This window comes from Podarcis muralis, chromosome 5 (genome assembly GCF_964188315.1).
Source record: "Podarcis muralis chromosome 5, rPodMur119.hap1.1, whole genome shotgun sequence".
NCBI classification, from domain to species: Eukaryota; Metazoa; Chordata; class Lepidosauria; order Squamata; family Lacertidae; genus Podarcis; species Podarcis muralis.
In genome coordinates, this window is record NC_135659.1 from 31,997,711 (window position 1) to 32,023,303 (window position 25,593).

Genomic DNA, 25,593 nt, shown 5'->3' on the forward strand with positions numbered 1-25,593 from the left:
TTCACAATTCAGACAATTTATTTTAAGTAGCCAAGGAGAACACCAATATCCAGTTTGATATAAGCAGGTAATCATTCAGGGCTTACCAGCTTGCCCTTTCCAGTCCTTGTACAGCACACCTGGTTCACAAGTAGACAATCAAGAAAAGTATTTTTAACTTTTCCACAAGCGTTAGGTGAAAATTCATTAAAAGTTTTCTGCTGCCTTGAAGTGTGCTGTGAAGGTTGCCAAACAATCTGACAAATAGCTAGAGGAAAGCAAGGGCATCGCAGCCCCAAACAGTGTTCTCTCACTGACAGCAAAAGCCGCAAATGCAATCATGTCATAGACCCTGGAAAAAGATTTCACTGCATTTGCAATTGTACCCAATATTGTCCCTAATAAATTGGCAATATTTATTCCAAAAAGCAAATATAAACAAAGAACAGCTGGGAACACTGCCATTAGCTGCTGAGCTTTCAGTATACAGTAATCCTGCACCTTACATAGGGGTTTGGTTCTAAGGGTTCCATGTACACACAAAAATTGCAGATACTCAAAACCTTTTTAGCTGCTCCACGGCTAGTGGGTGAGGGAGTGTGTGTGCAGCCCCAGTACAGGTGCTACAAATTGGGATTCCCTTCTTGCTGTCCAAACTCTCTTCCAACACATTAGTCATAGGCTGTGTTTTTTCGCCTCACATAGGAAAGTTTGTGCGTTTTTACCAAAATGGCACAAAAAAATGGTATTCCAAGGACAGATTATGTACAGAGCTGTACTAGGTATTAAAAATATTATCAAAATTCTGCATTAAGAAGAGCTGGATTCTGAATAATCTATACAGGTTGCAGGTCAGGCAGTTTCATGTTTTAGTTTATTCTGCTTCTGCTAGTCATGGAGAAACGCAGACTACAGAATACTCTCCTTGAACTACTGAAAGGATAACTCAGCCAGCTTTCTGACCTCCGTTGTTCTTCATTTTCTGACTCCTGCATGCCTCCTGTCAAAATGCCCAGTAGTGTACAGTAGCATGTGCAAATTCAATTTCTGATATCCCTCAATGTACAGAACTTACTTGAATATTCAGAATCTTTTCTCAGGTTCTTACTTTTTTGAGGAAAAGTCTTTCACGCTTTGAACTACAGCTGAAATGTGCAACGGCTGCTCCTCTCCCTCTGCCCCAATTACTGGAATATACAGGCAGGTCTCTCCACTCTGGGATCAGTATTTAGTTCCTTCCATCACCGCTGGCAAATTCATACATGGAAGTAATTCATCAGTCAATAAGCCAAGCAGTTAGTTTCCCTCCCTATATACCAAGCTCAGGACTATCTCTCACACTCATCAGTCAGTGGATTGCTTTTCAGAAGGCTTAGCTAAGAAGCATATATCTTGCAGTCCCAGATAACACGGAACTCTCACCTCTAATCATACGAGGTTTCCATTCAACTCTTCTCAAAGTAGACCCATTGAAATTAATGCACCTAAGTCAGTTATGTCCATCAATTTCCATGGGCCTACTCTGAGTAGGACCAACACTGGATACAGCTGATGACATCACAGGATTTGATTACCAACTGTATTAGCCGATGTTCTTCAAATGTTGGAAGTCTTCTTTTCCAAATCATGGTATTTAATAAAACTTAATATTCACTGTTCCTCTCCAAACCACTCATGACAGCTGTATGCTGTTGCTCTTTAACACGACTGAACACAATACATTTTGTGAATAAATAAAATCAAGAACTATTTTCAAATCAAAGTTTTTCAAAATACATAAATAATGAAAGGTTATGTTGGTGAATGCACAATTTGTGGTCTTGATATTTTCATCTGTGATGGTAACAACAACAACACCTGTAAAGGAGTTGTGGTATTTACACCATTTGTGTTCTGATGGGGATCACCATAGTTCTATTAGCTATTATTTGGAATAATGCCACCTGGACAAATTTGGAGTTATCGATTTTTAAAGTATATTTTAAAATGGAACTAAGTTTTGAGCTACCTCCAAAATTGGGAGGCAAATTGTCTCTGAATTCCAGTTGCTGGTTAATCACAAACAGCTTTTGTGCTGCCCATAGACATCTGGTTGGCTACTGTGAGTACAGAAAACTCAATTTAACACGCCTTAATCTGATCCCTCTAGTAGGGCTCTTTTTATGCTGTGCATTTCCTTTCAGAATTCTATTTAATGTTTTCAGTAAAAGTGTAATCTTCAGCTGCATAACTATAATCATAGCCCTTTAAGACATTAAACATCAAATATTTGTTTAGCAAAAGAAATTACTGTTTAACAATTTTATTGTTGGTGAAGAAGCTTGCCATTATGAAAAGTTCTGTAGAAAATAATACCTCCCATTTTCAGTTTAGATTACTCAAAAGCAGAAGTTTGTTATTAGTGAAAATTCCAGTAGAAACAAAATTCTGTAGAAACAGTCTTGGCACATAAAGTAAAAGCTTTTAAACAACTTAGATCTGAAAAGAGTATCTACCATGCAAGAATATTGGCATAAAAGCCCATTTCTAATGGCTGGTATTCACATCCTTTAAGATGTTAACATGGAAGACACTTAAACCTGTTTTATATAAAGTTAATTGCATATAAATATGGTCTCACCATAACTGGCAGTCTTTATACAAGCCAGTTATTCAGTTTAACAGTTCTAAGTAAGTAATAGGCACTTTGCCCTTCTGATTTCCTCGTTCGCCCATCAACCAGTCTGAATCCATGCCAGGCATACTGTACACCGTTATTACCTAAAACAAAAACAAAAAGCAGTGTTTATTTCTTATGCCTGTGTCATGATAAATCTGTTTCTGAAAATTTTGTGAATTCTCCTACTTTGCAAGTAGGCACTAGCCTAGAAACCTGGGCTGCTGCCTAGTGTTCACTCTAAATATGTGTTAGTACTTTTATTTATTTAATAAAATTGATACACTACTTGATTGTTAAAAACCTCCATGAGGTTTACAAAGGGAATAAAACAAAAAAATCAGTAAAAAATTGTTAAAAACTATTATCTAAACATGAAAAAAAGCAATAAATTGAAACAAATTAAAACACACATCAACATTCACATATCTGGGTATATGAATGACATACTCACACACTGAAAAGAATGCAGTGGCACCTGCCTGCTGTCAATCGGCAGGGAGTTTCAAAGTTTAGATGCTGCCACACTGTTTCTTACAAATGCGGAACAGAAGTATTATGGGATGTTATTCCTGCTGCTGCTAGTTTTAGGTTGCATTTTTGCATGTCATGGTTTTATTTGTTTACTGATAAATTCCCGGAGAACTTTTGTTATTGGGTTGTATATAAATATTCAGAAGTAAAATAAAATAATGGGTGAAGTAGTGTGTACTTGGTGTCCTGGAGCATTGTATAGTGACAAGTAGAAAGAACACTTTATGTCAAAAAAATATCCAAGAACGCTAAGAGGCACCCCCCCCCCAAAAAAAAATCAGTGTAGTTTTGGAAGTTTCAGTCTGCCATCTGTAGCCAAACATAGATGAAAACCTGCTTCTTGATCTCAGGAACCATCATGCAAAACTTAGTTACAGTGGTGCCTCGCAAGACGAAATTAATTCGTTCTGCGAGTTTTGTTGTCTTGCGATTTTTTTCGTCTTGTGAAGCACGGTGTCGGGAAAGTTTTGGAAAAGCTTCAAAAACCTCAAAAAGCTTTAAAAACCTCAAAAAAGGCTACCACACCGCGTTCTATGAGTTGCTCCTCGAAGTCAAGTCGCAACTGTATTAACGGTGTTAAGAAAAAGGAAACAAATTTGCAAGACGTTTCCGTCTTGCGAAGCAAGCCCATAGGGAAAATCGTCTTGCGAAGCAGCTCAAAAAACAAAAAACCCTTTCGTCTAGCGAGTTTTTTGTCTTGCGAGGCATTCGTCTTGCGAGGTACCACTGTACGATATCCTAAGAGGGGTCCAAATGCATAGTGAAACAACTTTCCAAAATATATAGGCAAGTCAGGAGGCTGAAAGATTTTGCAATCCCAGCAGTATCTCCAAAAGAGGTGTACACGTAAAATAGCTTTACACAAAAATGAATATTTAACAAATTAATCTATTGCTAATGCATAGCTACATGCAAGATAATCAGGGACTGAAACATCCAAGTAATCCTATAGCAAACTCAACCCTCCAGATGTTTTGAGACTAGAATTCCCATAATCCCTGACCACTGGTCCTGTTAGCTAGGGATGATGGGAGTTGTAGTCCCAAAACATCTGGAGGGCCGAGTTTGCCTATGCCTGGTAATATCAGAAACTTTCCCTAAGAAGCCACTCTTTCCTCATTACTAATCCCTGGTACATTGCAAGGGTCAAATGGATACTTATGTATGTTTACTGCCTTGGATGATGTAACACCAGAGAATTGGCTTTTGCATTTAGCTAGCAAAACATTAAATTTGTTCATTTCTATTTAAAAGCAAGAATAGAAAAAGTGTACCTCATCTGCAAGAAGTGATAATTCACTGCTATTTGCAGCATCATAATCATAAAGAACTCTGGCTTTTCTGTTGCCGCTTGCGGACTTCACGTCACCCAAGCTGGATGTAGCTGCTGCATTGCTTATTGAGGACAATGAGGCTGTAACAGAGGCAGAGGAGGCAGCTGTAGTAGTAACGGAACTACTTGGAGCACAGCTTGACGAAGACTGGTGATTGTTGGCAAGGAACGTAGATGGAAAGCTGTGAAACACAAAATATAGTACTGAAAGGTACATACTAATGTTACCATGAGCATTTCATGACCCTGATCTATCACTTACTATTAGCAATTCATATACTTTCATTTTAGTTAAATGCCAGCTCTGGCTTCTCCTTATCTTCCAACAGAAACCTCTTATGACAAGGTGAGCAAAGCACAGTTGCAAACATGATCCACAACTCACAAAGGAAGCCTATAAATAATGCCTGGGGGTGGGGTGTGTGTGAAGGACATTGCAAGAGAGATGTACACTTAGATGCTTCTTTAGACGTTGTTGTTTAGTCGTTTCGTCGTGTCCGACTTTTCGTGACCCCATGGACCAGAGCACACCAGGCTTCCACTGCCTCCTGCAGTTTGGTCAAATTCATGCTGGTAGCTTCAAGAACACTGTCCAAACATTTCGTCCTCTGTCGTCCCCTTCTCCTTGTGCCCTCAATCTTTCCCAACATCAGGGTCTTTTCCAGGGAGTCTTCTCTTCTCTTCTCTTCTCTTCTCTTCTCTTCTCTTCTCTTCTCTTCTCTTCTCTTCTCATGAGGTGGCCAAAGTATTGGAGCCTCAGCCTCACGATCTGTCCTTCCAGTGAGCACTCAGGGCTGAATTCCTTAAGAACGGATAGGTCTTTAGACGTAGTCATCCCTAATTTGTTTCTCGATTCAGAAAAAAAGGGTGCCCCTGTATCCTACCTTTATTACAATTTACTGGACCTGTTCAGAACCTTTCCAGAAATCCATTCTCAAGAACCTGCCCTATCAACTTTAACAATGAAGAATACATCGTGGAAAATCCTAATATGGCTCCATTGTGTTACAAGAAACAGCATTCAAGGGGCATTCCTGGATCTATTTGCACTTTAGAGAAACATATACTGTGTAGATCAGGTTCTTTTAAGAAGTCCTGGGGCACAAAAACCAACAGGGGCTTTGTAGAGCTCAGCAGAGCAAAAAGTTGGGCAAAGGTAAAGTCCAACAAGATAGGGAAAAACCAACAAGAAGCCATTTTATTCCAGCTGTAAAACAAATTGTATTGAAACAATCATTTTTACAGGTTGTGGAAGAGAAATATTCCACACTAGTGGAACAGACAACAGGGAGCTGGGAGATTATAGAGTACTGGCATGTGCAAGGGAGGGAATTTCTATGCAGAAATGCTTTCACAGCCCCAAGACCACAAGCAGTTAGATCAAGTACCTCAGCAGGCTAGCCATGATGTGAAATTATACCAAACTAGAGGAATCAATAATGAACATCTTTTCTATTTACAATGATACAACTGGATACAAAGTAAAGTCCCTCTGAATCTTGCCTTGTCACCAACCTTCTTCAACTCAATTTTTCTAAATGGTAGTAAGGATTTGAAGGCACACATGCAACATGCCCACGACTGATTCTTTTGAATTATAAAAAGTCTACAAAGTTAGCTTTGAAAAATTTGAACTGTTTATGACTTAACAAAAGAGGACTCATATAAGCCATAAAGGCTTATCACGATACACAAGCACATGAACATCCAACACTGCTAAGCACTAAACATCTTTTCTTAATTACCATATTCCTTAAGACAACACATTCAAACTGCAGAAGACTGTCCACTTTCAAGAACAGGAAATTGTTGCTGGAATAACTACAGTTAATTCTAAAAGGCTTTTCTGGCAAAGAAATCATTAGCTACAGAGAAACACATTCCAAAAGAAGACCAAGCTTTAGGCTACTAAGGGAAAAGAGGATTAAGATACTTTGATCAGGCAAACTGATATATCTAAACACTGAATGACTTCATGCAGTTATTCTGAAAATGAAAGTGACTACAAGTTTACAGTTTACATATTCATCTGCTGCTTTAAACCTATGACTTTCTGCAGTAAGATTTTCTCTCTATTTTTTTACACACACCCCTCTCTATCTATATAGTAGCTTTGTGCACTTTGTAAGCTGCTGTTTTCTCTGGCAAGCTCCCAGAAATATTTTCGAACCAGGTCAAGGCCTTCTTTTAGTAGGCCAAGATGCAGCTGCCCATTAGCGACTGGCTTTTAGTGAATGTGACAACTGTTTGCTAACATGGAAGTAATTATCCAGCAGCACAGTTGCTGTGAATTGCAAGAAATGTTCTGAACTCCCTCTGCCTAGAAAGTAGGCAGCATTTTTTTATTTGCTGTAAAGCATTTTACCTCTTTTGCTGGGCTTGCTGCATCCATCCAAATACACCAGGACAAGCCTAGCTGTACTTCAGTGCAAGCCTGTGAGCAATTCAAGCCCACAGCACTTATTCATAGCTCTCTCTTCTGCCATCCATATGTTATACCTGCTGACCTGTTACTGTGATATGTCAGACCATTTCCTCAGATGTCTAAAAAGTCACCGAAGGAGGGTTATTAAAGAGACTATTACTTCCACTAATTTCTCTTCCTTATCTGATCACTGTAGCAACTTCTGGAGTTAAATTGGCCTGTCAGAACAATGAAGTGAAGCAGCATCAACTTAGCTGTCCTCCAAGTTACCCTTCAATTAGAGGTACTTCTAGCAACGCTGCACATGCAATTTAGGAAAGTAGCTATGAAGACTATAATTTCCTTACCTTCCAAGCTGTTTCTGAAGGTCCAACATATACTGGTAACACTGTGCATAATACGTCATCTGAGCTTCTACAAAATCATTCAAACAGCGAAGGTGATGTGCCTGGAATGCAGCGGAGTTCAAATATCAGTACAGAACTGTGCATACTGTGTTGCATTAACTAGCTTGCAACAATTAGAGAGTTCTAGTCAGATTGCAAGTTTGACATAAATTCATGGTGATTCCAGATAACTGTGTTTATATTAAAGGTTGCTTCCAATATGCCCCAACAAAAATGTCCAATTTCAGTAACTATCCCAAATAAAGTGCTTAGGAAGATAGCCAAAGACTGACATGCTGGACTTGAACTATCCTATCTGTGAACCTTTTTAAATATAAAAACGGGAGAGACTGACCTTAAAAACTGATAGGATAGTGTTCTTCAAAATATCTGATGGGCCATCCTGCAAACTTATTGCCTGCTACTCTAGACAGCAGAACTATTAGCAATGGTGAAAATAGCAGGGAAGCAGGTTTTGATCGAACATTAGTAGTAGTGTTCAATGATAGAACAGAAAATGGTGGTGTCTCCTTTGTCAGTGATATTTAGACAGAACTTGGATAGCCGTTTGTCATAGATGCAACCTGCATAGCAGACCCTGCACTGAGATTGGACATGGGGAGTTCCAACCCTATGATTCTAACTTCAGGGCATGATTTTTCATTGGTTATTGTTTATTTTGCCAGATGCCTTTAGTCAGGAGAGAGAAGCTTTTACCTCAACCTCCATAACTAAAATACCTTTATGAGTCTCCAGTGCTCTTTGGATAGAGGTAATTGAAATATTGTCATAGTGCTTGTACAATCACTTGATTTTCTCATCCTCAATAGTTCTTATACATGTATCACACCAACTTTTAGAAATTATTTCTAGTTGTATAAGATTACGTAGTCTTCTACAAACTATTATGAGATGCGTATTTTCTTCTACTTAGTACTTACATGTGTACTGCTGATGCCTTCCAACAGAAGTCTAGTAATTTCTGCTTGACGGTCAAACTCACTCTGGGCTATTCTGACTTCCTGTTCAGACTGTAAGATATATTTCACTTAGAATTTGATACATAAAATTAATTATGCTGCTACGGTGGAGAAAATAAGAGCAAATGCCACTAAAAATCAATGTAAGAGCTTTAACTGTGCACTTAGATTTGCTTGAAATTAATGTGGATTGCACCACAGTGCTTTGCCTACAAGTAATCCATTGTCACACCTAGTCCCATCATTCAATTTATATTTCAGTAAGTGGTAGGGGATAGTCAGTACATTCTACTATTTCACGGTATTGAACAGCCGTTCCAAAACACCTACAGCATTGCATTTCTCACTTGATGTCAAAACCTGTTAGGAAGCTTGTAAATTGACACTGAGAAAGTGATTTTAAAAACCCTCAAGCAAGCCACTTATCATGCTGAAAAGAATTAGCACAATGCATCTACCAGAGCTCACCATCTCTGCTCAAGGCAAAACACTGCTTACTAACATGAAGGGCTAGCCAACTATTCCAGCTTCAAAGATTATCCTGGAGAGCCTCCTTTAAGCAGAAGAAATACTGTTCAATCAATCTCGTCCTGCAGTACAGTGGTACCTCGGGTTACATACGCTTCAGGTTACATATACTTCAGGTTACACACTCCGCTAACCCAGAAATAGTGCTTCAGGTTAAGAACTTTGCTTCAGGATGAGAACAGAAATTGTGCTCCGGTGGCGCGGCGGCAGCAGGAGGCCCCATTAGCTAAAGTGGTGTTTCAGGTTAAGAACAGTTTCAGGTTAAGAATGGACCTCTGGAACGAATTAAGTACTTAACCTGAGGTACTACTGTATTTGTATGGAATAAACCCACAACATCTAACATCCATTGTTCATGATCCTATGGCATATTCTGCCAGGCGTCTAGATTTCCTTGCATTATTTGTGTTGGTTTTCCATTTTTGTACAGAGTACTTTTTACTAAGCCTACTTTTAACTTGACTGTAATAGCAGCATTTTCATTTCATTATACAGGGAAATACAGCAATGCATGATAAGAAAAGGCCCGTACATAATTTTAATTGTATGTTAATAGCTGAAATGAAGGCTACTTGTTTCTTCCATGTATGCTGTTTATTCTGACTGCAGAATATAAAACTAGGCAATATTCTGTGTAATTATGGTTTCAAAGCTCTTTAGAGAATGGGAAAACATAAGGTAAATAGTAAATACTGAGTAGTAATGCAGCTATTGAGTTAAATAATAAGTATTCATGTGAACATTAAGTAGTCTTAGGCAGCGACATTTCAGACTTGGTCCTAAAATGCACCTTTCTAAACAACAACAAAAAATAGGGCAATGCAAGTTAAGTAAGAAAACAAGTTATGAAAAAGATTCATAGGATTTGGTTGCATACATGGTGGGATGTTTAATATTTTAGAGTTTCATATGTTTCTATAAACAGAATGGGAACATTGATTGCTCTGATGAGAAATTGTGTTGAGCTACTAGTTTCAGGCATGTCAGATGGGTAGTAGCCTCGATTGAGGATCAGAAAATTACCATGTGTTATTAAAGTTCTTGTCATATTCAGAAGGGAGGAAAAACATGTTTTAACATCTTCATAAACACTCACCCCTCTTTTCTGGTAGATTTATTTCCCACATGTTATGTGGATCATTTTGCCATTGCCACTTCAAATTGCATATAATCAATACCAACCCTTTGATATCAGGGACAAGATCCATGCTGAATCAGATCTCAACATTATGGTATTTCATAACCAACAGCTTCAGTTAGATTACTTACTTTTGTTACTTCCTCTGCCCAAACCTTGTATGCATAAAGTGGAGAAACAACAGTATGAAGAATTTGTCTGGTGAACTTGCACTCAGTGTTCTTTCACATATTTCCTGTATTGATTTCCTTATTCACTTTACCTACAGTGTTTGTAACGTGCTTGATAACAAACAGAGCTGCATCTTTGCTTGTATACTAGTTAAGGTTCTAACTAGTGAATTTTATTATGGCTCACACAGGTATTACCAATGTAATACTGTATTTTAGGTGTGCATACCTATTTTCCAAATTTATTATCTAATTCCATTATATTTAACGACAAGAATAGTGCATTAGAGAAGACTTTAGCAGCAGAGGAAACTGGCTGGTGAGCTGAAGACTTTTTGTAACATTTTTATTCCTAGCTATTCTCAGAAGAAGCTGGCTATAACCAGAATGGGGTATGAAGCATATTCTACCCTCCACAGTCTTCAGCTGAAAGCAGCTGCCTGCTAGATACAAAGTTTCTTACTACAGTACCCTTAAAGTGTCTAACATGCAGAGTACCCCTTCTATGGATGGAATGGGTCATTCTGTCTGCAGAAAGGCGGTTCCTGTTCATGGAAAGGAACTCACCCAACCCTGATTCTCCCTTTTTCCTGCAGCTCCTCCTCCTATTTTTCCTGCTTGGCAGGGGGTTGGACTCGATGGCCCTTGTGGTCTATTCCAACTCTATGATTCTATGATTCTATTGCTCCTCTAGAGCACATGGGTAGGGTAGATCTAGGCTAAGAACACTACCTCTCCACACTTCATTCTGTGAGCAGAACTCTGCCCACAAGATCCAACCCATTGTGTGAAATAAGTAGAATAGTTTTAAAAGAAACCAGCTAAAACATATTACTTTCAAAGCAAACGAAGACCACAGTCTAAGGTACAATTTGACTGAATTATGAACGAATGCATGGATGATCTTTATGAAAAGGTGCCCTACACAAGCAAAGTCTATCACAACGGCTAATACAATGATAGAGGAAACACCAGTGATTTCTCTTGCCATCCAAGCTTGTCTTTATCAGATCAAATCAATAATTTAGACCTTTAGGTCATTTGAATGGTTATAGAACAATTCTATCCCATTTTTCCACTAATATAGTCTTCACTCTAGACAGCCTTTGGCTGAGCACTCGTGATACATTTAAAACACTGCTAACCCCAAAGAATCCTGGGAACTGTAGATTACTGCTCACAGAGCTGCAATTTCCAGCATCCTTAAATTACAGTTCCCAGTGTTCCATATGAGGCTGAATTGGAGGAAAGTTCCAAATGCAACTCAGAAGTTCTTACTCCATATTGCATTTACGCTGGATTATCTGTTCGTTGACGAAATTTCAGTACAATGAGCAACTTCTCTTTTTTCAGATATTACAGGAAAAGTTGCAGTTAATGAAGAGGGGGATTCTGAGGAAGGAAGTTGGCATTCAAATAGTAAACAAGGAACATATTTCCTTGTGAACCGTTTGAGGCAATAATAGAGTCCAGTACAACTTGAGTCCATACAAAAGTCTTTTACTTAGAGTTTCCATTAGGCTTAGAAATGTCCTTAGTGTTTCTAGACAAATATGCAAAAATCCCTCTGATTTTAAGACTGACATGCTTCAGACATATTAAGACAAAAAGCATACCCTGCAGAAAGAATTGTACTGGATAACCCACACAACAAGCTGAGCTTTTGGATCTTATGCTTGGAAATAAGCACCACATAACTGGACAATTTGCTAAAGCCTCATATCATTGAAAGAAAAACATACTCAAGTAATAAAATAATTTAGTCTGCTGTTTTAGTCAACATTTAGTTTGACATATTATTTTATTTCCCAAAGACTGTACACAGAAGTGTTGAAGTCAATATAAACCTGTTGATCTGATGTAAATATGTTGATCTGGTGTAATCGCTCATTCAAGGAATTTGGATGGGCAGTACATATCAACAGAAAGCAAGAGGAAACACTTGAAGAAATGTTATGAAGACAAGAGGCCAACAAACCTGTAGCCATTTTACATGCACCAAGTTGAGCATGTATGAGACATTTACCATAATGTTATTTTCTTCAGGTGGAGACAGGTTTAGTTGCTTAAAGTGCATAAAAACAAAATTATGTTATTTTATGAAAGAAGATAAATTGTTGATCATTAAGTGCTACTGCAATGTCAGAGACGCAAGACACAAAAAAGCAAACAATAAACAGCAAAACCATTATGCTTCATGTATTCTTTTCCAGTATCATTTCCACATGTTGAACCAAGTACTATTTGAAATAAGTTTAAAAGCCTTAAGATGCTTCATATACTCACTATTGCTCACCAAATCAATTAGGCCAGAGAACGAGAATAGAAGATGCGGCCTCCATTATATTACCAAACACATTAATGTCTGAAAAAATTGAAAACACAAGGTCTAACCTAACATACTATATTAAATGCCTGGAGCATAGCCTTCTAAAGTAGTCAATGGAAACTTGTAGAATACTAGTCCTACTTTCTGGGTTCAATACCTATCGCTGCTTTCCTATTGTCCCTTATCTGGCTTCCTATGTCAATAAAACGAGCTTCAAGGTGACCAGGTAGATACTTTTACAAACTCTGGATTTTTCTTCATTCAGGTGGCCAATGAGCTACAAATTATGAACACAGGCACACAACTTTGAGACTTCCTTTCCAAAGCTAATGTATACATATCTATTTAAGTATATCATATGTAGCATAGCTATAGTATCCGTGATCAGTTGAAATGTATGTTTGGTATACCATTGTTGTAGTCAGGTGTCTTCCCCACTGATAAGCACCTTGGAGTTGCAGTCAATAGAGAGTTAGTATCCTTCCCTAATCTTACTTGAAGATGTGCCTGGGAACTGAATTTATGAGATCTTTCCTAAAGCAATCCAAGTTCCTAGGTATTGAAATACCCTTTGTGAAACCATTTAGATTTCAACCCAGCGTTATTTGCTTCCAAGCTGCTTGGTGCGGGAAAGATTGGGGACGTAGAGTGGCAAGGCTTCCCTTTACAAAATCTCACTGCAGACCAAACACAGATCTGCTCCTAGTCTGTTCACAGCCAGAGAAAGAGAGACAAAGAATTTCTGGTTAACCCTATTTATATATCTATATTTATTGACACTTGGTTAATTCAAGATTTAAGGGCCACATGTTGAACCATGAACACCACATAACAAGTCAACAATATTCTGAACATTTATGGAGATAAATTTTACTTACTGCAGCTCGAGCTTCTGCTAATTTAGCCTTTTTCAGTCTTGTTTTGGCAGCATCCAAGTCTAGTCTTTTATTTTGTAATAATTTGCGTTCCCTCTGCGAAAGTTGAAGAAAATTGCATGTGAGTACATGGAACACTTTAGAGAAAATAGAGAAGAATAAGCCACTTGGCCCTTCCTATTCTCTCTCTCTTATATAATGGTTAAAGTCCTCTAGGTCACTTTTTTGTAGTAGGAATCCCTCAAGAATAATGCTTAATAACACAAAATCAAGCTGATACTTCTTTATGCATTTGGAACTACTTCTTTAAAGTTAAGGAACCGTATTCACAACTTACAGTAATTGTTTTATAATCTCCTTCTATAAAATTTCGCAGAGGTGTGAGGAAGTTTATTGCCGATGTCTGAATTAGTTCTCTGTCTGCTGCTCCAATTCGTCTTTGTGTTTCTCCACATTTAATGAGAGCATTTCCTGCAACAGAAAAGTCGTTCCAGTATGAGTTAACATAGCCACCCGTCTACGATTACAGAAACGTAAAGCACGAAATGTTGACATAGTGACTTTTCACGATGTCACTAAGGGTGTTTTGTATTTGCATTGTTTTATAGCATGCTCTAAGTTTTACTTTTGATGTTGCATTTTGCTCTTCAAGTCAGTTTCAACTTCTCAAACCTGGTCCACGTACAGCTTCAGAATAAGGTTACAAACCATCTTTACAGAAGCACCACTCACCCCTGGTTTCTAATTAATTCAAGACTGCCATCCTGTACATATTCCTAATTAAATGCCACTGCAATCCTGTATACACTGACTCCTCAGTGCAATTAGCACAAGTTGCTACCACACCAACAATTCTTAGTCCAAGATGCTCAAGTGATATGAAATAGTTGTTACTTACCATATGCTGTTCCAGGACCAAACTCATTCCCAGCATCAATCATGTGCTGGCCCAGTATTTCTGGGTTATTCATACGACTTGGAGCTTTGCGGTCTAGTTTTTCATAGACAAACTCTTCCATTCTAGCATCTAACAAAAGATAACACAACCAATTGTAAGTTACTGGCCAATGTAAAAAACAGTTATTTGAAATCTCAAATAATGCTGCTAAGTGCTAATGCTTGATGACAGCTTTTTTGAAGAATAAAAAATACCCAAGATCCTTTTTATGTATGACTTGCAAATGTGAAAAATGATTTTTAAAAAACCCTATCATGGTTAACAGCACCTAAACTCACACTGCTCCAGTCATTTTTGCCTATTTTTGCACATATTTTTCTTCACTTACTACCCAGCCACAACTCGTGGTCACCACTGACCCTTCAAAATGCTGTGTGCACACCAGAAGACGGGGGACAGAGGCAGCATAAACTGCATAGGGAACTGAAACAGCAGAAGCTATGTTAGTCTCTGCTTCTGTCTGTTACAAGGTTTAGTGCAGCATTTTTAAAAATCCTCCTCTCTGACATGGAATATGGGAACTTATATCACAACAAATAGAAGCCTTCATGCCAAGGAGGTTTGCGGATCCCTGTCTATACAGCAAAAACGTCAGTTTTAAAAGATTTCATCGTCACTCAAGATTTAAATGAGGTAATCTATTTAAGTATACAAATACTCAAGAGACATATTACAGCCTCCCATTTCCAAACAGATGGGCTGCCTGACTAAGCTCAGAAGTGTGAAGCTCCTTTTTAAGAAAATCAGCAGCTTTATATAGTTCTGAGAGATAGCCAAATACACTGAAGACCAAATATCCTTTTCTGCCCTATCAGCATTTCAGAATTATGTTAATTAACAAAGTTGCTGCTTAAAAAAAATACCTCACCCCTATACATTGTCAGGTTTGGAACTTAACAGGTTAAGAAGTTCCCATGATGCCTCAATTCTGACGTCAGCTGTAGAAGCTGGGAGGAGCCTGGGAGGAGTTTCTGTTCTGTTCCCCTCTGGTCTTTGAGGGGGAAAGACGTAGCCTGTAATGGCGGAAAGGAGCCCAGGAGATCCCTGGGGGAATGTCGGAATAAAGAGCTGAAATGGACAAACCTGGACTCTGTGTGTGTTTGTCTGGAAGCTAAGTGAAGGACGTGACAGTTTATCACCGCTGTGTTTATCTCTGCTAAGGTGTGACTGGAGCTACCGGACGACGGAGCTGAGTGGCGCAGCTGAGGGAAGCGCGCCGGACCGGGCTGCCATAAAAGCTAATTGAGGACCAATAAATCAATTAGCTGGGGTCCCAATATATCTATTGCCACAGGTTATGGGTACTAATCACCGCTTGTAAAACTGTCACAAGAGGCTGCCGGAATGCGTTTGAAGTTGGCGATCGGAGCAACGGAGCGGCAGGAGATGGCGTTTTGCCTGGTGTTAAGAGGCAAGGAGTAGCTGCGGAGCTAAAAGCGGCTGACTGAAAGACACAAAGTGGTTGCCTGTGTTGCAGAGAGCTGAAGAGCAGCTGGAAAATCGTTTCTCCACGGAAGGGAGTGCCAGGGAAGCTTGTGAGTACAGCTTGGGGCCCCTTGGGAGAACGGAAGAAGATGGCAGGCTGCCAGGTCTTGGAGGACATTCCATGCTCACTTTAAGAAGTTGGGCAACCTGGCTGCTGATCTGAAGTCTACTGTTCTGGGTGCCAGGAAGCCAGAGGCCGTTTGCCTAGTGCTCCAGGGAGTTTGTGAGGCTGGAGGCGGACAGCAAGGGCCGGGAGATGGCTGCTTCAGAACAGGAAGGCAAGATGGCGCTGACCACCTTCGTGAGAGCCGGTGCACAGCTGGGAAGGGCTGTGGGCCCCAGAGGGGGGGGCGAAGGTTTCCAAAGGCAAGTTTAAGAAGCCTGCTGGAATGAAGTGGAGGTTCAGAGGGGGCAGAGCTGGCAAGGAGTGCTTTTCCGGAAGAAGGAGAAGGAGGCCAGCGGGAGGAGCCCAAGGCAGTGATTTTCCACTGGAGTTCAACATCTGCGTGAGGAGCTTGGAGAGAGGCAAGCTGCTGGGAGCCCTTTACCTACCACTGGGGGTGCAGGAAAGAGTCCTGGGAGCCCTGGGAGCAGTGGGGGGGGGGCGGTGAGCAGTAAAAGCACAGGAAAGCCTCTTTTTCCAAAGGCTGCCAAGAGATGTTTGCGTCGAAAGTCGAAGCCTGGGAAACAGGACACAGCTACAGGCTTCAAGGCCAGCCATCTGCTGCAGAGGGAGATACGTGCTGCAGAGTTGTCTGGGAACTCTGAGATAAGTCCAGTCTTCAGAGCAACGCAGGATGTTGCGGTTTCGGACGCTGCCAAGGACAGAGGCAGCAGGACGTTTGTTGCTTCTATGGCAACTGTGAAGAACAACTCCAGCCAGGACACGGTGACACGCTGGGTGTTTTGGACTCTACTATCAGGCAGCACCTGATAGGCAAACTGCGGAACTGCAGGGCTGTTTCGACAGGAACAATTGTAATGTTCGCAGACGGAGCACAAAAAATCCGTCTGTGGTGTGGCTAACGTGTTTTTCTCTCCTTTACAGGAGGAGCAAGAGGTCTACGTTGTGCCGGGACTGAATAGTTGTCGGTTATCTGTATCTGCTCTAATGACGCAGGGGTTCAAAAATGTGCTTTGAAAATGACACCTGTTCCATTTTCAGAGGGGGGCGACAACTGATCAGCATGTCGAAGAGCAAGAATAATTTCTTTGTTCTGGAGACACCTCTGGAGGGTGGTGGGAATGCTGAAAAAAGCACAGGTGCAGTGTGCTAAGGTTCCCAAAGATGTGCAGGGCATGCAAAGGTGCAAAGGTACTTGGTTTTCCCGGGTTTGGGAGGGTAGCTAAAGAAGCTTTTGAGCTTGTTCTCACACAGATCTGTCAGGACCCATGAGGTGTGAGAGTCTGGGTGGGGCAAGGTATGTGCCATCGCTGACAGATGACCACAGCCAGGTTGGCTGGTGTCTCTCTCTCATATCACAGGGGGAGGCGGCGCAACTGATCAAGGATTGGGTTGCGGAGGTGGAACTAAGGTTTTCCACCAGGGTGCAAGGGTTCAAGAGCGACCGAGGGTCACAGTTTACTGGGTCTGCTCTGGAGGAATTTTTCAAGGAAAAGGGAATACGTCACCAGGTGACGGGTGCAAAGTCTTCTCAAGGGAGAAGGGAGGCTGTGGCTGAACCCGGTGAATGGGGATCAGGTCCAGAATCAGGGTTCAAAACCCGGTGATGGGGACCAAGTCCAGGGTCAGGGTTCAGGGCAGGTCTGGGCATCTCCAAGGGTTGTTAAAGGAGTGTCCAGGTGTGAGGCTTCATCTCCGGTAATGGAGAAAGCTCACGGACGGGTTGTCGAGTCAGAGGGGGAAGAGTCTGACGGAGAAGACACAACTGCTGGCCTTAATGGGTCAGTAGGGTATCAGGTCACAGGTGCGTGGAAAAGTGTCGCACAGTGTGATTCTGGGAGTGGTGAAGGGGTTCAACAGGTGCCTGGGAAAGATGCCGGGAAGTGGCACAAGGCAAAGGGGAAGGTGTTGAACTCAGAAGGTCTCGTCAGAATGGTTTCGGCATAGAGGGGGTGTCAGGTTTGGAACTTAACAGGTTAAGAAGTTCCCATGATGCCTCAATTCTGACGTCAGCTGTAGAAGCTGGGAGGAGCCTGGGAGGAGTTTCTGTTCTGTTCCCCTCTGGTCTTTGAGGGGGAAAGACGTAGCCTGTAATGGCGGAAAGGAGCCCAGGAGATCCCTGGGGGAATGTCGGAATAAAGAGCTGAAATGGACAAACCTGGACTCTGTGTGTGTTTGTCTGGAAGCTAAGTGAAGGACGTGACAGTTTATCACCGCTGTGTTTATCTCTGCTAAGGTGTGACTGGAGCTACCGGACGACGGAGCTGAGTGGCGCAGCTGAGGGAAGCGCGCCGGACCGGGCTGCCATAAAAGCTAATTGAGGACCAATAAATCAATTAGCTGGGGTCCCAATATATCTATTGCCACATACATTTCCAGAAAAGATATTCCCCAACAGCCTGAGGGAATACAAAACATAGACCAGCAGTAGTGAACTGTAAGATTGCTGAATTTTCTTAATGTGGATCTACTCCACTAACAAACATATGCCCTCAACAGTCAGACTATAAATAGTCAGACTATAAATTTAATAAACAATAATAATAACAACAACAATACCAACAAAAAAATTAGTGAGCAACAAGTGAACACCCTCTCACCCCTCTTCTTCCAGGAACTGTCTTCTAGTATTTGAAGACTGAAACTTCAACGCACACATATACTCAAGGAAAAGATTCAATATACAATAAGGCTACCTAGCCTATGACTGCATATCAGCCTTATATAATTAAGTTTCTAACCCACTCTTTCAATGTTGTAGGCCTAGAAAGTAATTTCTCAACCTTAAACATGAACAACAGAGAAGGTAGTAGGCATTTTTTGTTATTACGGCTGGAAAAAAGATATCCGATGCTAGGTTGTTGTTTATTAAGCATTCCACAGAGTTTCCAGCATGCAATCATTTACTGAGCATATTAGGATGAGCTTCAAAAGACCAAAGTTCAAAAGCAAAGCTTGAAAACAAAACAAATGCCAATGAGAATATTGAAGTCAGGATAAGATAGTATGACAAGTTATGGGTCTCTGCAGCCACAGTGGGTGCTGTGATACTCCAGTGGTTTAACTTCACCCTGGAGGCACACTCCATTGTCTTTTGAAACAGATGGATGCCAACAACGATTGATGGTATTTGATTCTAGGATATTTTCCTTTCATATGTTATTGTATCTTAATGGACTATTGTTTCTATTTTTTTTACAAAAAATTACTATTCAATTTTATACCCATTTTTTTCTTAAAAAGCCAGGGATTTATATTCTTTCAATATACTGTTCAAATCTTTGTAAAGAACACATGGAGAATTAGCTCCAGACTGGAAACTGGTTTTATTCTACTAAACTAGTTACCGCTTCATCAGGGTTCAAATTTCTCCCTCTGCACACATATATGTCCCAACACTAGCTAGGGTGAAGTAAAAGCTGGAGTGATGTTCAAATAGGTACCCCATCATCATCATTATTTTACTTTTCAGTTCGCAATAAATTGTATTTTGTTTTCAGATTGAAATGGGAAGTCAGAGCTGAACAAAGCCACTTGCTTACTTAACGTATTTTTCGTCCCATAGGACGCACCTAGTTCTTTGGGGGGGAAGCAAAGGGGGGGGAAATTCCTTTATTTCCCCCCCCCCCAAACCAGGTCGGGGAACAGCGGTATGGCGGCGCTCCGCCTCCCCGCTGTCCCCCGAGCTTGTGGGGCTGGCGCTGGGGAGAAGCGCGCTTCTCCCAAGCGCCAGCCTCCAAACCAGGTCGAGGAACAGCGGGGTGGCGGCGCTGCGCCTCCCCGCTGTCCCCCGAGCTTGTGGGGCTGGCCGATGTCTGCCCGGCGCGCTCTGCTTCAGGGCGCCCGCGCGCCGGACGGCAGGCTGCTATCCACAGGGAGCCCTGCAGGAACTCCTGCAGGGCTCCCCAGGCTGCGGATGTGTGCCCGGCGCGCTCTGCTTCAGGGCGCCCCGCGTGCCAGGCAGCAGGCTGCTATCCGCAGCCTAGGGAGCCCTGCGGGAACTCCCACGGGCTCCCCAGGCTTGCTGATAGCTTCCTGAAGCCTGGAGAGCGAGAGGGGTCGGTGCGCACCGACCCCTCTCGCTCTCCAAGCTTCAGCGAAAGCCTGTATTCGCCCCATAGGACGCACACAGATTTCCCCTTCATTTTTGGAGGGGAAAAAGTGCGTCCTATAGGGCGAAAAATACGGTAAGTTATAAAGCTACTGATCATTTTGCAGTTACTGAAGCAGCAGCAAGACTCTGAACCAATACTTTCCATGAAGCCAGGCTTCATAGCTCACCACAAAAGATAAGGTTTACAAATACAAGCCTCTCCATAATCAACAACAGAAAAGTTCTAGGTGTGCTCCACTTAGCAGATTGTGCTATGTCAGTCTTGTAAATAGGCCCCAAAAGTAACCAACTTACCAAATATATATATATATATATATATATATATATATATATATATACACACACACACACACACACACACACACACACACACTAGTCTATTAAGAGGCTTGCAGTAACACCTTAGCAAGTTGGAAAAGCTGTTTTCTGCCAAGCAAACTGGCTGAGAGACATTACTCCAGCCCACTGCATGCTTTTGCTACCTATAGTAGAAGGGTCTTGTCTTCTTCCACAACTAGCACAGGAACCAAACCAGAATGAATTCCGGTTGGCTAAATACAAGGCTGTCCTATGTAGCATGCACAAAGTGTTACCTGGTAAACATCAAGAGCAAAATTAAAACATGCTTTTCTTACTTGGATTGGGTTGCAACAACACCTCTGTCTGCTTCATAACCTTTTCTGTCCATTGCTTAGTACATTCTGCTTTGCACAGAAGATTTTCTAAGTGAGCATCCAATTCAGTCTTCTCTGCTTGCCCAAGTTTTTCTTCTGTAAACTACATTGGTTAAACAAACAAATAAATCACTTTTCATGTTACAGTCTAGAAATACAACTTTTGTTAGTATCAATACACAAAAAAGTCGTAATAGAAATATTATCCAAGAAAGAGAAATTTCCATATTTTATTCCTTCAAACTGCTATGAAAATGAAGCTACCAACGGGCTTGATGTCTAACTAGTACTTCAAAAAGGAGGAATGCAACACTTATTTTGTCTTATTTCAAGACAAAGAATATTATTTTCAGTCAAATCTTAAACACAAAATTTTACATAGAGGTCAAGTGTATAAATGTGGTCTTATTAAAAGAATACAGAATTAAAAGGGTTACAAATACAAATGCAGAAGTGTCAATAGAATTTACACTTTGGTCACTAACTGGGGCAAGCAGCAACTGCCCCAGGCCACACCCCTTCCATGTCAACACTTCCTCCAGATTTCTGCACTTCCATATCCCAGGCAGAGGAAACCTAGAATAGTGCTATGATGCTTTTATCTACAAGGCTGCATTGTATCATCTACCATATGGCATATTAAATAACTTCATCTGTTTTTATTTTAAAAGGAGTATATTGATGAAGGGCCACACAAAAGCCTTCCAACTTTCTTCTAAATCTATTATTGAATAGCTAATACTAGAAGAGATTCTGGTTAGCTGTGCTTCATACTGCATTGGTCCCAGCTTCAGTGGAAATACTGAATTATTACTTAGCATCAGTAATGGACTGGATGAGGGTCATACAGAAACTCGATCCTGACAAGACAGATGTAAGGTAGCTCATCTCTCCAGAGAGGTAGCATTCAAGTTGCTGTGAATAGGATTGCTCTCCCCCTAAAAACAAGTTTTACAGTTTGGGGTTGCTTATAGACCTTTGGAAACAAAGCTGGATCAGAACAGCATAGAACATCTTCCACCAGCCGAGACACCTGCACAGAGATCCCTCTTGCATAGAAGGAGCTTAGTCATGGTTATCCATGTTCTGGTTACTCCAAGAATATACTACTGAAGTGTGTTGTATATGAAGTTTGCTCTTAAACATCAGGAACTCAACAGACACTAGGCATTAACTCGGGTTACTGGAACCACCAATATATGAACTCCATAGGCTTCCACGATTCTCAGCACAATTCACAGAGCAGTTGGCTATTTAATGCTGTCTTCAACAACAGTTATATCGTTTGTTGTTGATGACATTAACTACCCTGATTTGCTTTTATCTAGTGGCAGATGAACTTTCATGACATTATGGTGCAATTGTAGCAGGAGCGTTGAGCTAGGATTTGGGAAATCTAGGTTCAAATCACCACTCAGTCATGAAGTTCTCTAGGTGACTTTGGGTCACTCACTTTCTCTCAAGACAAAATTACCTTAGGGCTACTTTCTCCCATCATCCCAACACCCCTAAGGTAGTTTTGTCTTGAGAGAAAGCTTGAGCTCCTTGAAGAAAAGATGGAAGATTATCTTATAAACAGCACTGACAAAAGAAACTGAGCATGTGTAGCCACTGTCAAAAATGCATGACCAATGTTCTTAGGAGCTATTATGCAACTGACTCCTCTCAAAAATTATGGAGTAATGTACAAGAGACAGGAAGCTGACAGGAAAGTGTATAACAGTGGTTAAAAATATTGCTATGACAACCCATTTCTCTAACCCACTTAAGGGTCTGAGTTGTTAAAAACCCAGTGAAACAGATTAACTCAGACCAATATATTTATTTGAAATCAAGCCAATCTGAGAAAAAACATTAAAAACAACCTTTTCACAGAAACGTTAATCACATTAAACATCACAAGACAGGCATCATAAGATCTCTAAATAAGAAGATAGTTTGTCTTGTCATCTCTTCAGTGCTTGTGAAGGCTACAGATGCAGAAACTTCACATGGAAAAGAGGAACAGCACAAAATCTATGAAAAACAGCACTATGAAACAATCGTTGCTTAAATAATAATTCCTAATTAAAGTGTTAACTTTTTAGAAGAACCCTAGAAAGCAAAGATTTGAAAAATAGTGCAGTATTTGCACGATCTATACCTCAGCCCAACTTTTTTAGTCACAAGATCTTCCGCCATATCACAGCATGCTTTTGAAGGTTCAAAAGTAGGTGGCCATTCAGCATGGGGCCTTTCTAGCTTAAGAGACTCTGCACCAGAGTTAGCACAAGGATGCAAAGGAGGTCTACAAGGTTCACTCCTGCCTACACTGCAGCCTAGGAGAGAAAAGGTGGTAGGCACAGGATAGCTGGTTGCCAGGTACTGGTGGGCAGTAGCTGTCCTTCATACCTTTATTCACCCTTTAATTTGGAAAAAAGAGGAGTGAAGAGAGCTGGAAAGAGGCAAATGAAAAACTGATACATCTTTGATGCAAAGGAAATTAGTGGGTAAGCAAAGGGAAGATTCATTTGCAGAGTTTCATTGTTTGCAACACACACCCAGCACTTTGTCTTCCGATCAATCTGTGGTTGGTCTTGGGCAAACACCTGTCTTCATCTAGCCCAATTGAAATGTGCCTCTGAAGCTCACAAGGACAACAGCACCACTTCCACATGCACAGTTTGTCCTCAGCATCGGGTAACTATATGCTTCCTTAGAACATGGCACTTCCAGTCAGCTTGCATGTTTGATAGGCGCTTCCAAGGGCAAGAGAAGACAGGTGGTGTGGAAAGGTTTTGGCAAGACTAGCTCAATGAACTTAACAGATCAACGAAATGGCACTCTTTGCAGCACAGAGAGAGGGGGAGATTAATGTACTTCCACTTTCTGGAAGTAGTTACTGTGTAATTTCTAATTAAATCCTGTCAGATATGAAACACTACCCTGGAATTAAGTTGTGAATTCTTAATACGTAGCGGGAGGTCTACCGCACTGATGTTCTGTAGAAATGCTTGCGTAAGACAGGAAGCCCGATTCAAGGCTAAGCTGGAAGCAACACCCCATTTTAAAAGCCCCAATTCCCCGCCACACCACTCAGAAATGTGGGTAAAGGTGTGGAGATTAAGGCCACAAGACACAATCCTCCTCCGCTCCCCATATGTCTGCCTCCACGGATAGCACATGAGAGGGCCTAGAGCAGGGTTTCCCCAAACTTGGGTCTCCAGCTGGGTCTTTTGCACTACAATTCCCATCATTCCTGACCACAGTTCCTGCTAGCTAGGGAGGATGGGAGTTGTAGTCCAAAAAACATTATTATAATGTTTATATTATAATTATATTACAGTATTATAATATTAACACCCCTCCCTAATAAATAAAAATATTAATAGCACCTCACCCATCAATAATAATAATAATAATACCCCCGCCCATCTGTCTGGGTTTCCCCAGCCACTCTGGGCGGCTTCCAACACATACAGAAACGTAATAAAACGCCAAACACTAAAAACTAGGCCGCTGCGAGTCTTCGCCTACAGGCAACACTGGCCATGCCCAAAATTTCGAGCAGGCCCCGTTTCCCCGTTGGCTTAGCACAGCCGGCCAGGGGAAGGGAGTGGGCGGCGGCGGTGGGGAAGAGAAAGAGAGACCGAGAGAGACCCACACCCAGGAGAGGGGGAGGTCTTGCGTAAGCCCCTGAGGCCGGTAGCAGGCGGTCAGGCCCGTCCCACCCACCGCCGCGGGCGCCGATAGGACAGCCGGCCTGAGGCCTCTCAAAGGCCGGCCAAGGAGGGAGGGAGGGAGGGCGACTCTCGGCTTCCAGCCCCGCAGAAAGGCGACAGCGGATGGGCGGCGGCTTAGACGTGCGCGGGGGTGTGGAAAGATAGAGAGGACGAGGCGCCACCAGGCTGCCAAGCCGTCACAAGGCCCGGCCAGGCCCCACTTAGCGGAGGGGTGTGTGTGGCCCCCCTCCAGCTCTGCCTTTGAATAAACAAATAAGGGCGGCGCGCGCAACCAACGGTTTCAACGGCGCCCGGGGAGGAAGAGGAGGGGGGCCAGGTCGGAAGAGCCGCCGCCCTCCTCGTCCTCCTCCCCGCTGAGGCGAAGCCAGGCCAGCTCTAGTCGCCCTTCGCCTCTCCGTTACCTGCACGGCGCGGCTGAGGAACGTGCCGGCGTCAGCCGCCAGCTTCTTTACATTGAAGTCCATTATGTTCATCTTCGTGGGAGGGGTGACGGTGCCCCCGGCGACGGTCCGTCCCGTCCGTCACGGCGCGCCCGCCTCAGAAGCTGCCGGCCAAGGCAGCGGCGGCGGCGTAAGGGCGCTGCCGGGCCCGGCCGGGCACTGCTGCGGATCCGGCATCTGATTGGGCGGGAGGAGCGCGGGGTGGGCGGGATCGAGGGGAAAGGAGGCGCGAGACGGGGGTTAAGCGCCGCCCCCAAGTCCGCCCCTTAAAAGGGAGGCTTCGCGAGGAGAAGGCAAAGGAGCGGTGGTTGCTCCCTAAGGAAGGAAGCGGTTTTTTTCGTCGCTGGCACGGGAGCGTTCATTTCTCTCGTTCTCCGTTTCGGGTGAGTTGAGTCTGAAGGGGAAACGACAAGGAACTTATTTTCCTCTCAGTGTTAGAAACTGAAATATGAAATGGCAGCTTAAACAGGCGCCAGAACGGAATGTCTAGGCGCGCTTTTTTAATAGCAAGAATACAAAGCTGAATAAGATTTGAAATATTTGTGTATTGTGTTGGTGTTGCTGTATTTGAAATGAAAACTTAATAAAAAGCATTTAAAAAAAAGACTACAAAGCTGAAAATGAACGAATTGCAGCTAAAATATTATGTTCATTTTCCACAGTGTCTAGTCCTTCCCCTGCCCACCCCGCTACTCACAGAGTAGCTGGAAGTAGGGAGACAGAAAATGTCCCCCTTTCCTTCC

The 25,593-nt window shown here is 42.0% G+C and overlaps 1 protein-coding gene across 4 annotated transcripts; it reads right to left on the reverse strand.

Annotated features, from left to right (window-relative positions):
• SH3GLB1 (SH3 domain containing GRB2 like, endophilin B1) lies at window positions 1–25,012 on the reverse strand. 4 transcript variants are annotated; one of them, XM_028732873.2, is made up of 11 exons: window positions 24,812–25,012; window positions 20,650–20,791; window positions 14,232–14,360; window positions 13,671–13,804; window positions 13,337–13,429; window positions 12,108–12,194; window positions 10,091–10,114; window positions 8,255–8,344; window positions 7,275–7,375; window positions 4,444–4,684; window positions 1–2,739 (listed from the first exon to the last, which is right to left on the reverse strand). In XM_028732873.2, exons 1-11 carry the CDS (start codon window positions 24,881–24,883, stop codon window positions 2,632–2,634), a joined length of 1,221 nt encoding a protein of 406 aa, XP_028588706.1. In that variant the 5' UTR covers window positions 24,884–25,012; the 3' UTR covers window positions 1–2,631. The 4 variants fall into 4 exon arrangements, with proteins under 4 accessions (XP_028588706.1, XP_028588707.1, XP_028588708.1 ...); XM_028732874.2 differs by having other exon boundaries at window positions 12,156–12,194; window positions 24,812–25,010; XM_028732875.2 differs by lacking the exon at window positions 12,108–12,194 and having other exon boundaries at window positions 24,812–25,009.
• Window positions 25,013–25,593: the final 581 nt, after the last annotated feature.

Coding starts and splice junctions, on each gene's coding strand:
- SH3GLB1 (XM_028732873.2), bottom strand. CDS start 24,883: ATGAACATAATGGACTTCAATGTAAAGAAGCTGGCGGCTGACGCCGGC. Junction 13,430..13,670: donor GAGATTATAAAACAATTACT/GTAAGTTGTGAA, acceptor CAACTTTCGCAG/AGGGAACGCAAATTATTACA. Junction 10,115..12,107: donor TGCATGTAAAATGGCTACAG/GTTTGTTGGCCT, acceptor TATGCATACAAG/GTTTGGGCAGAGGAAGTAAC.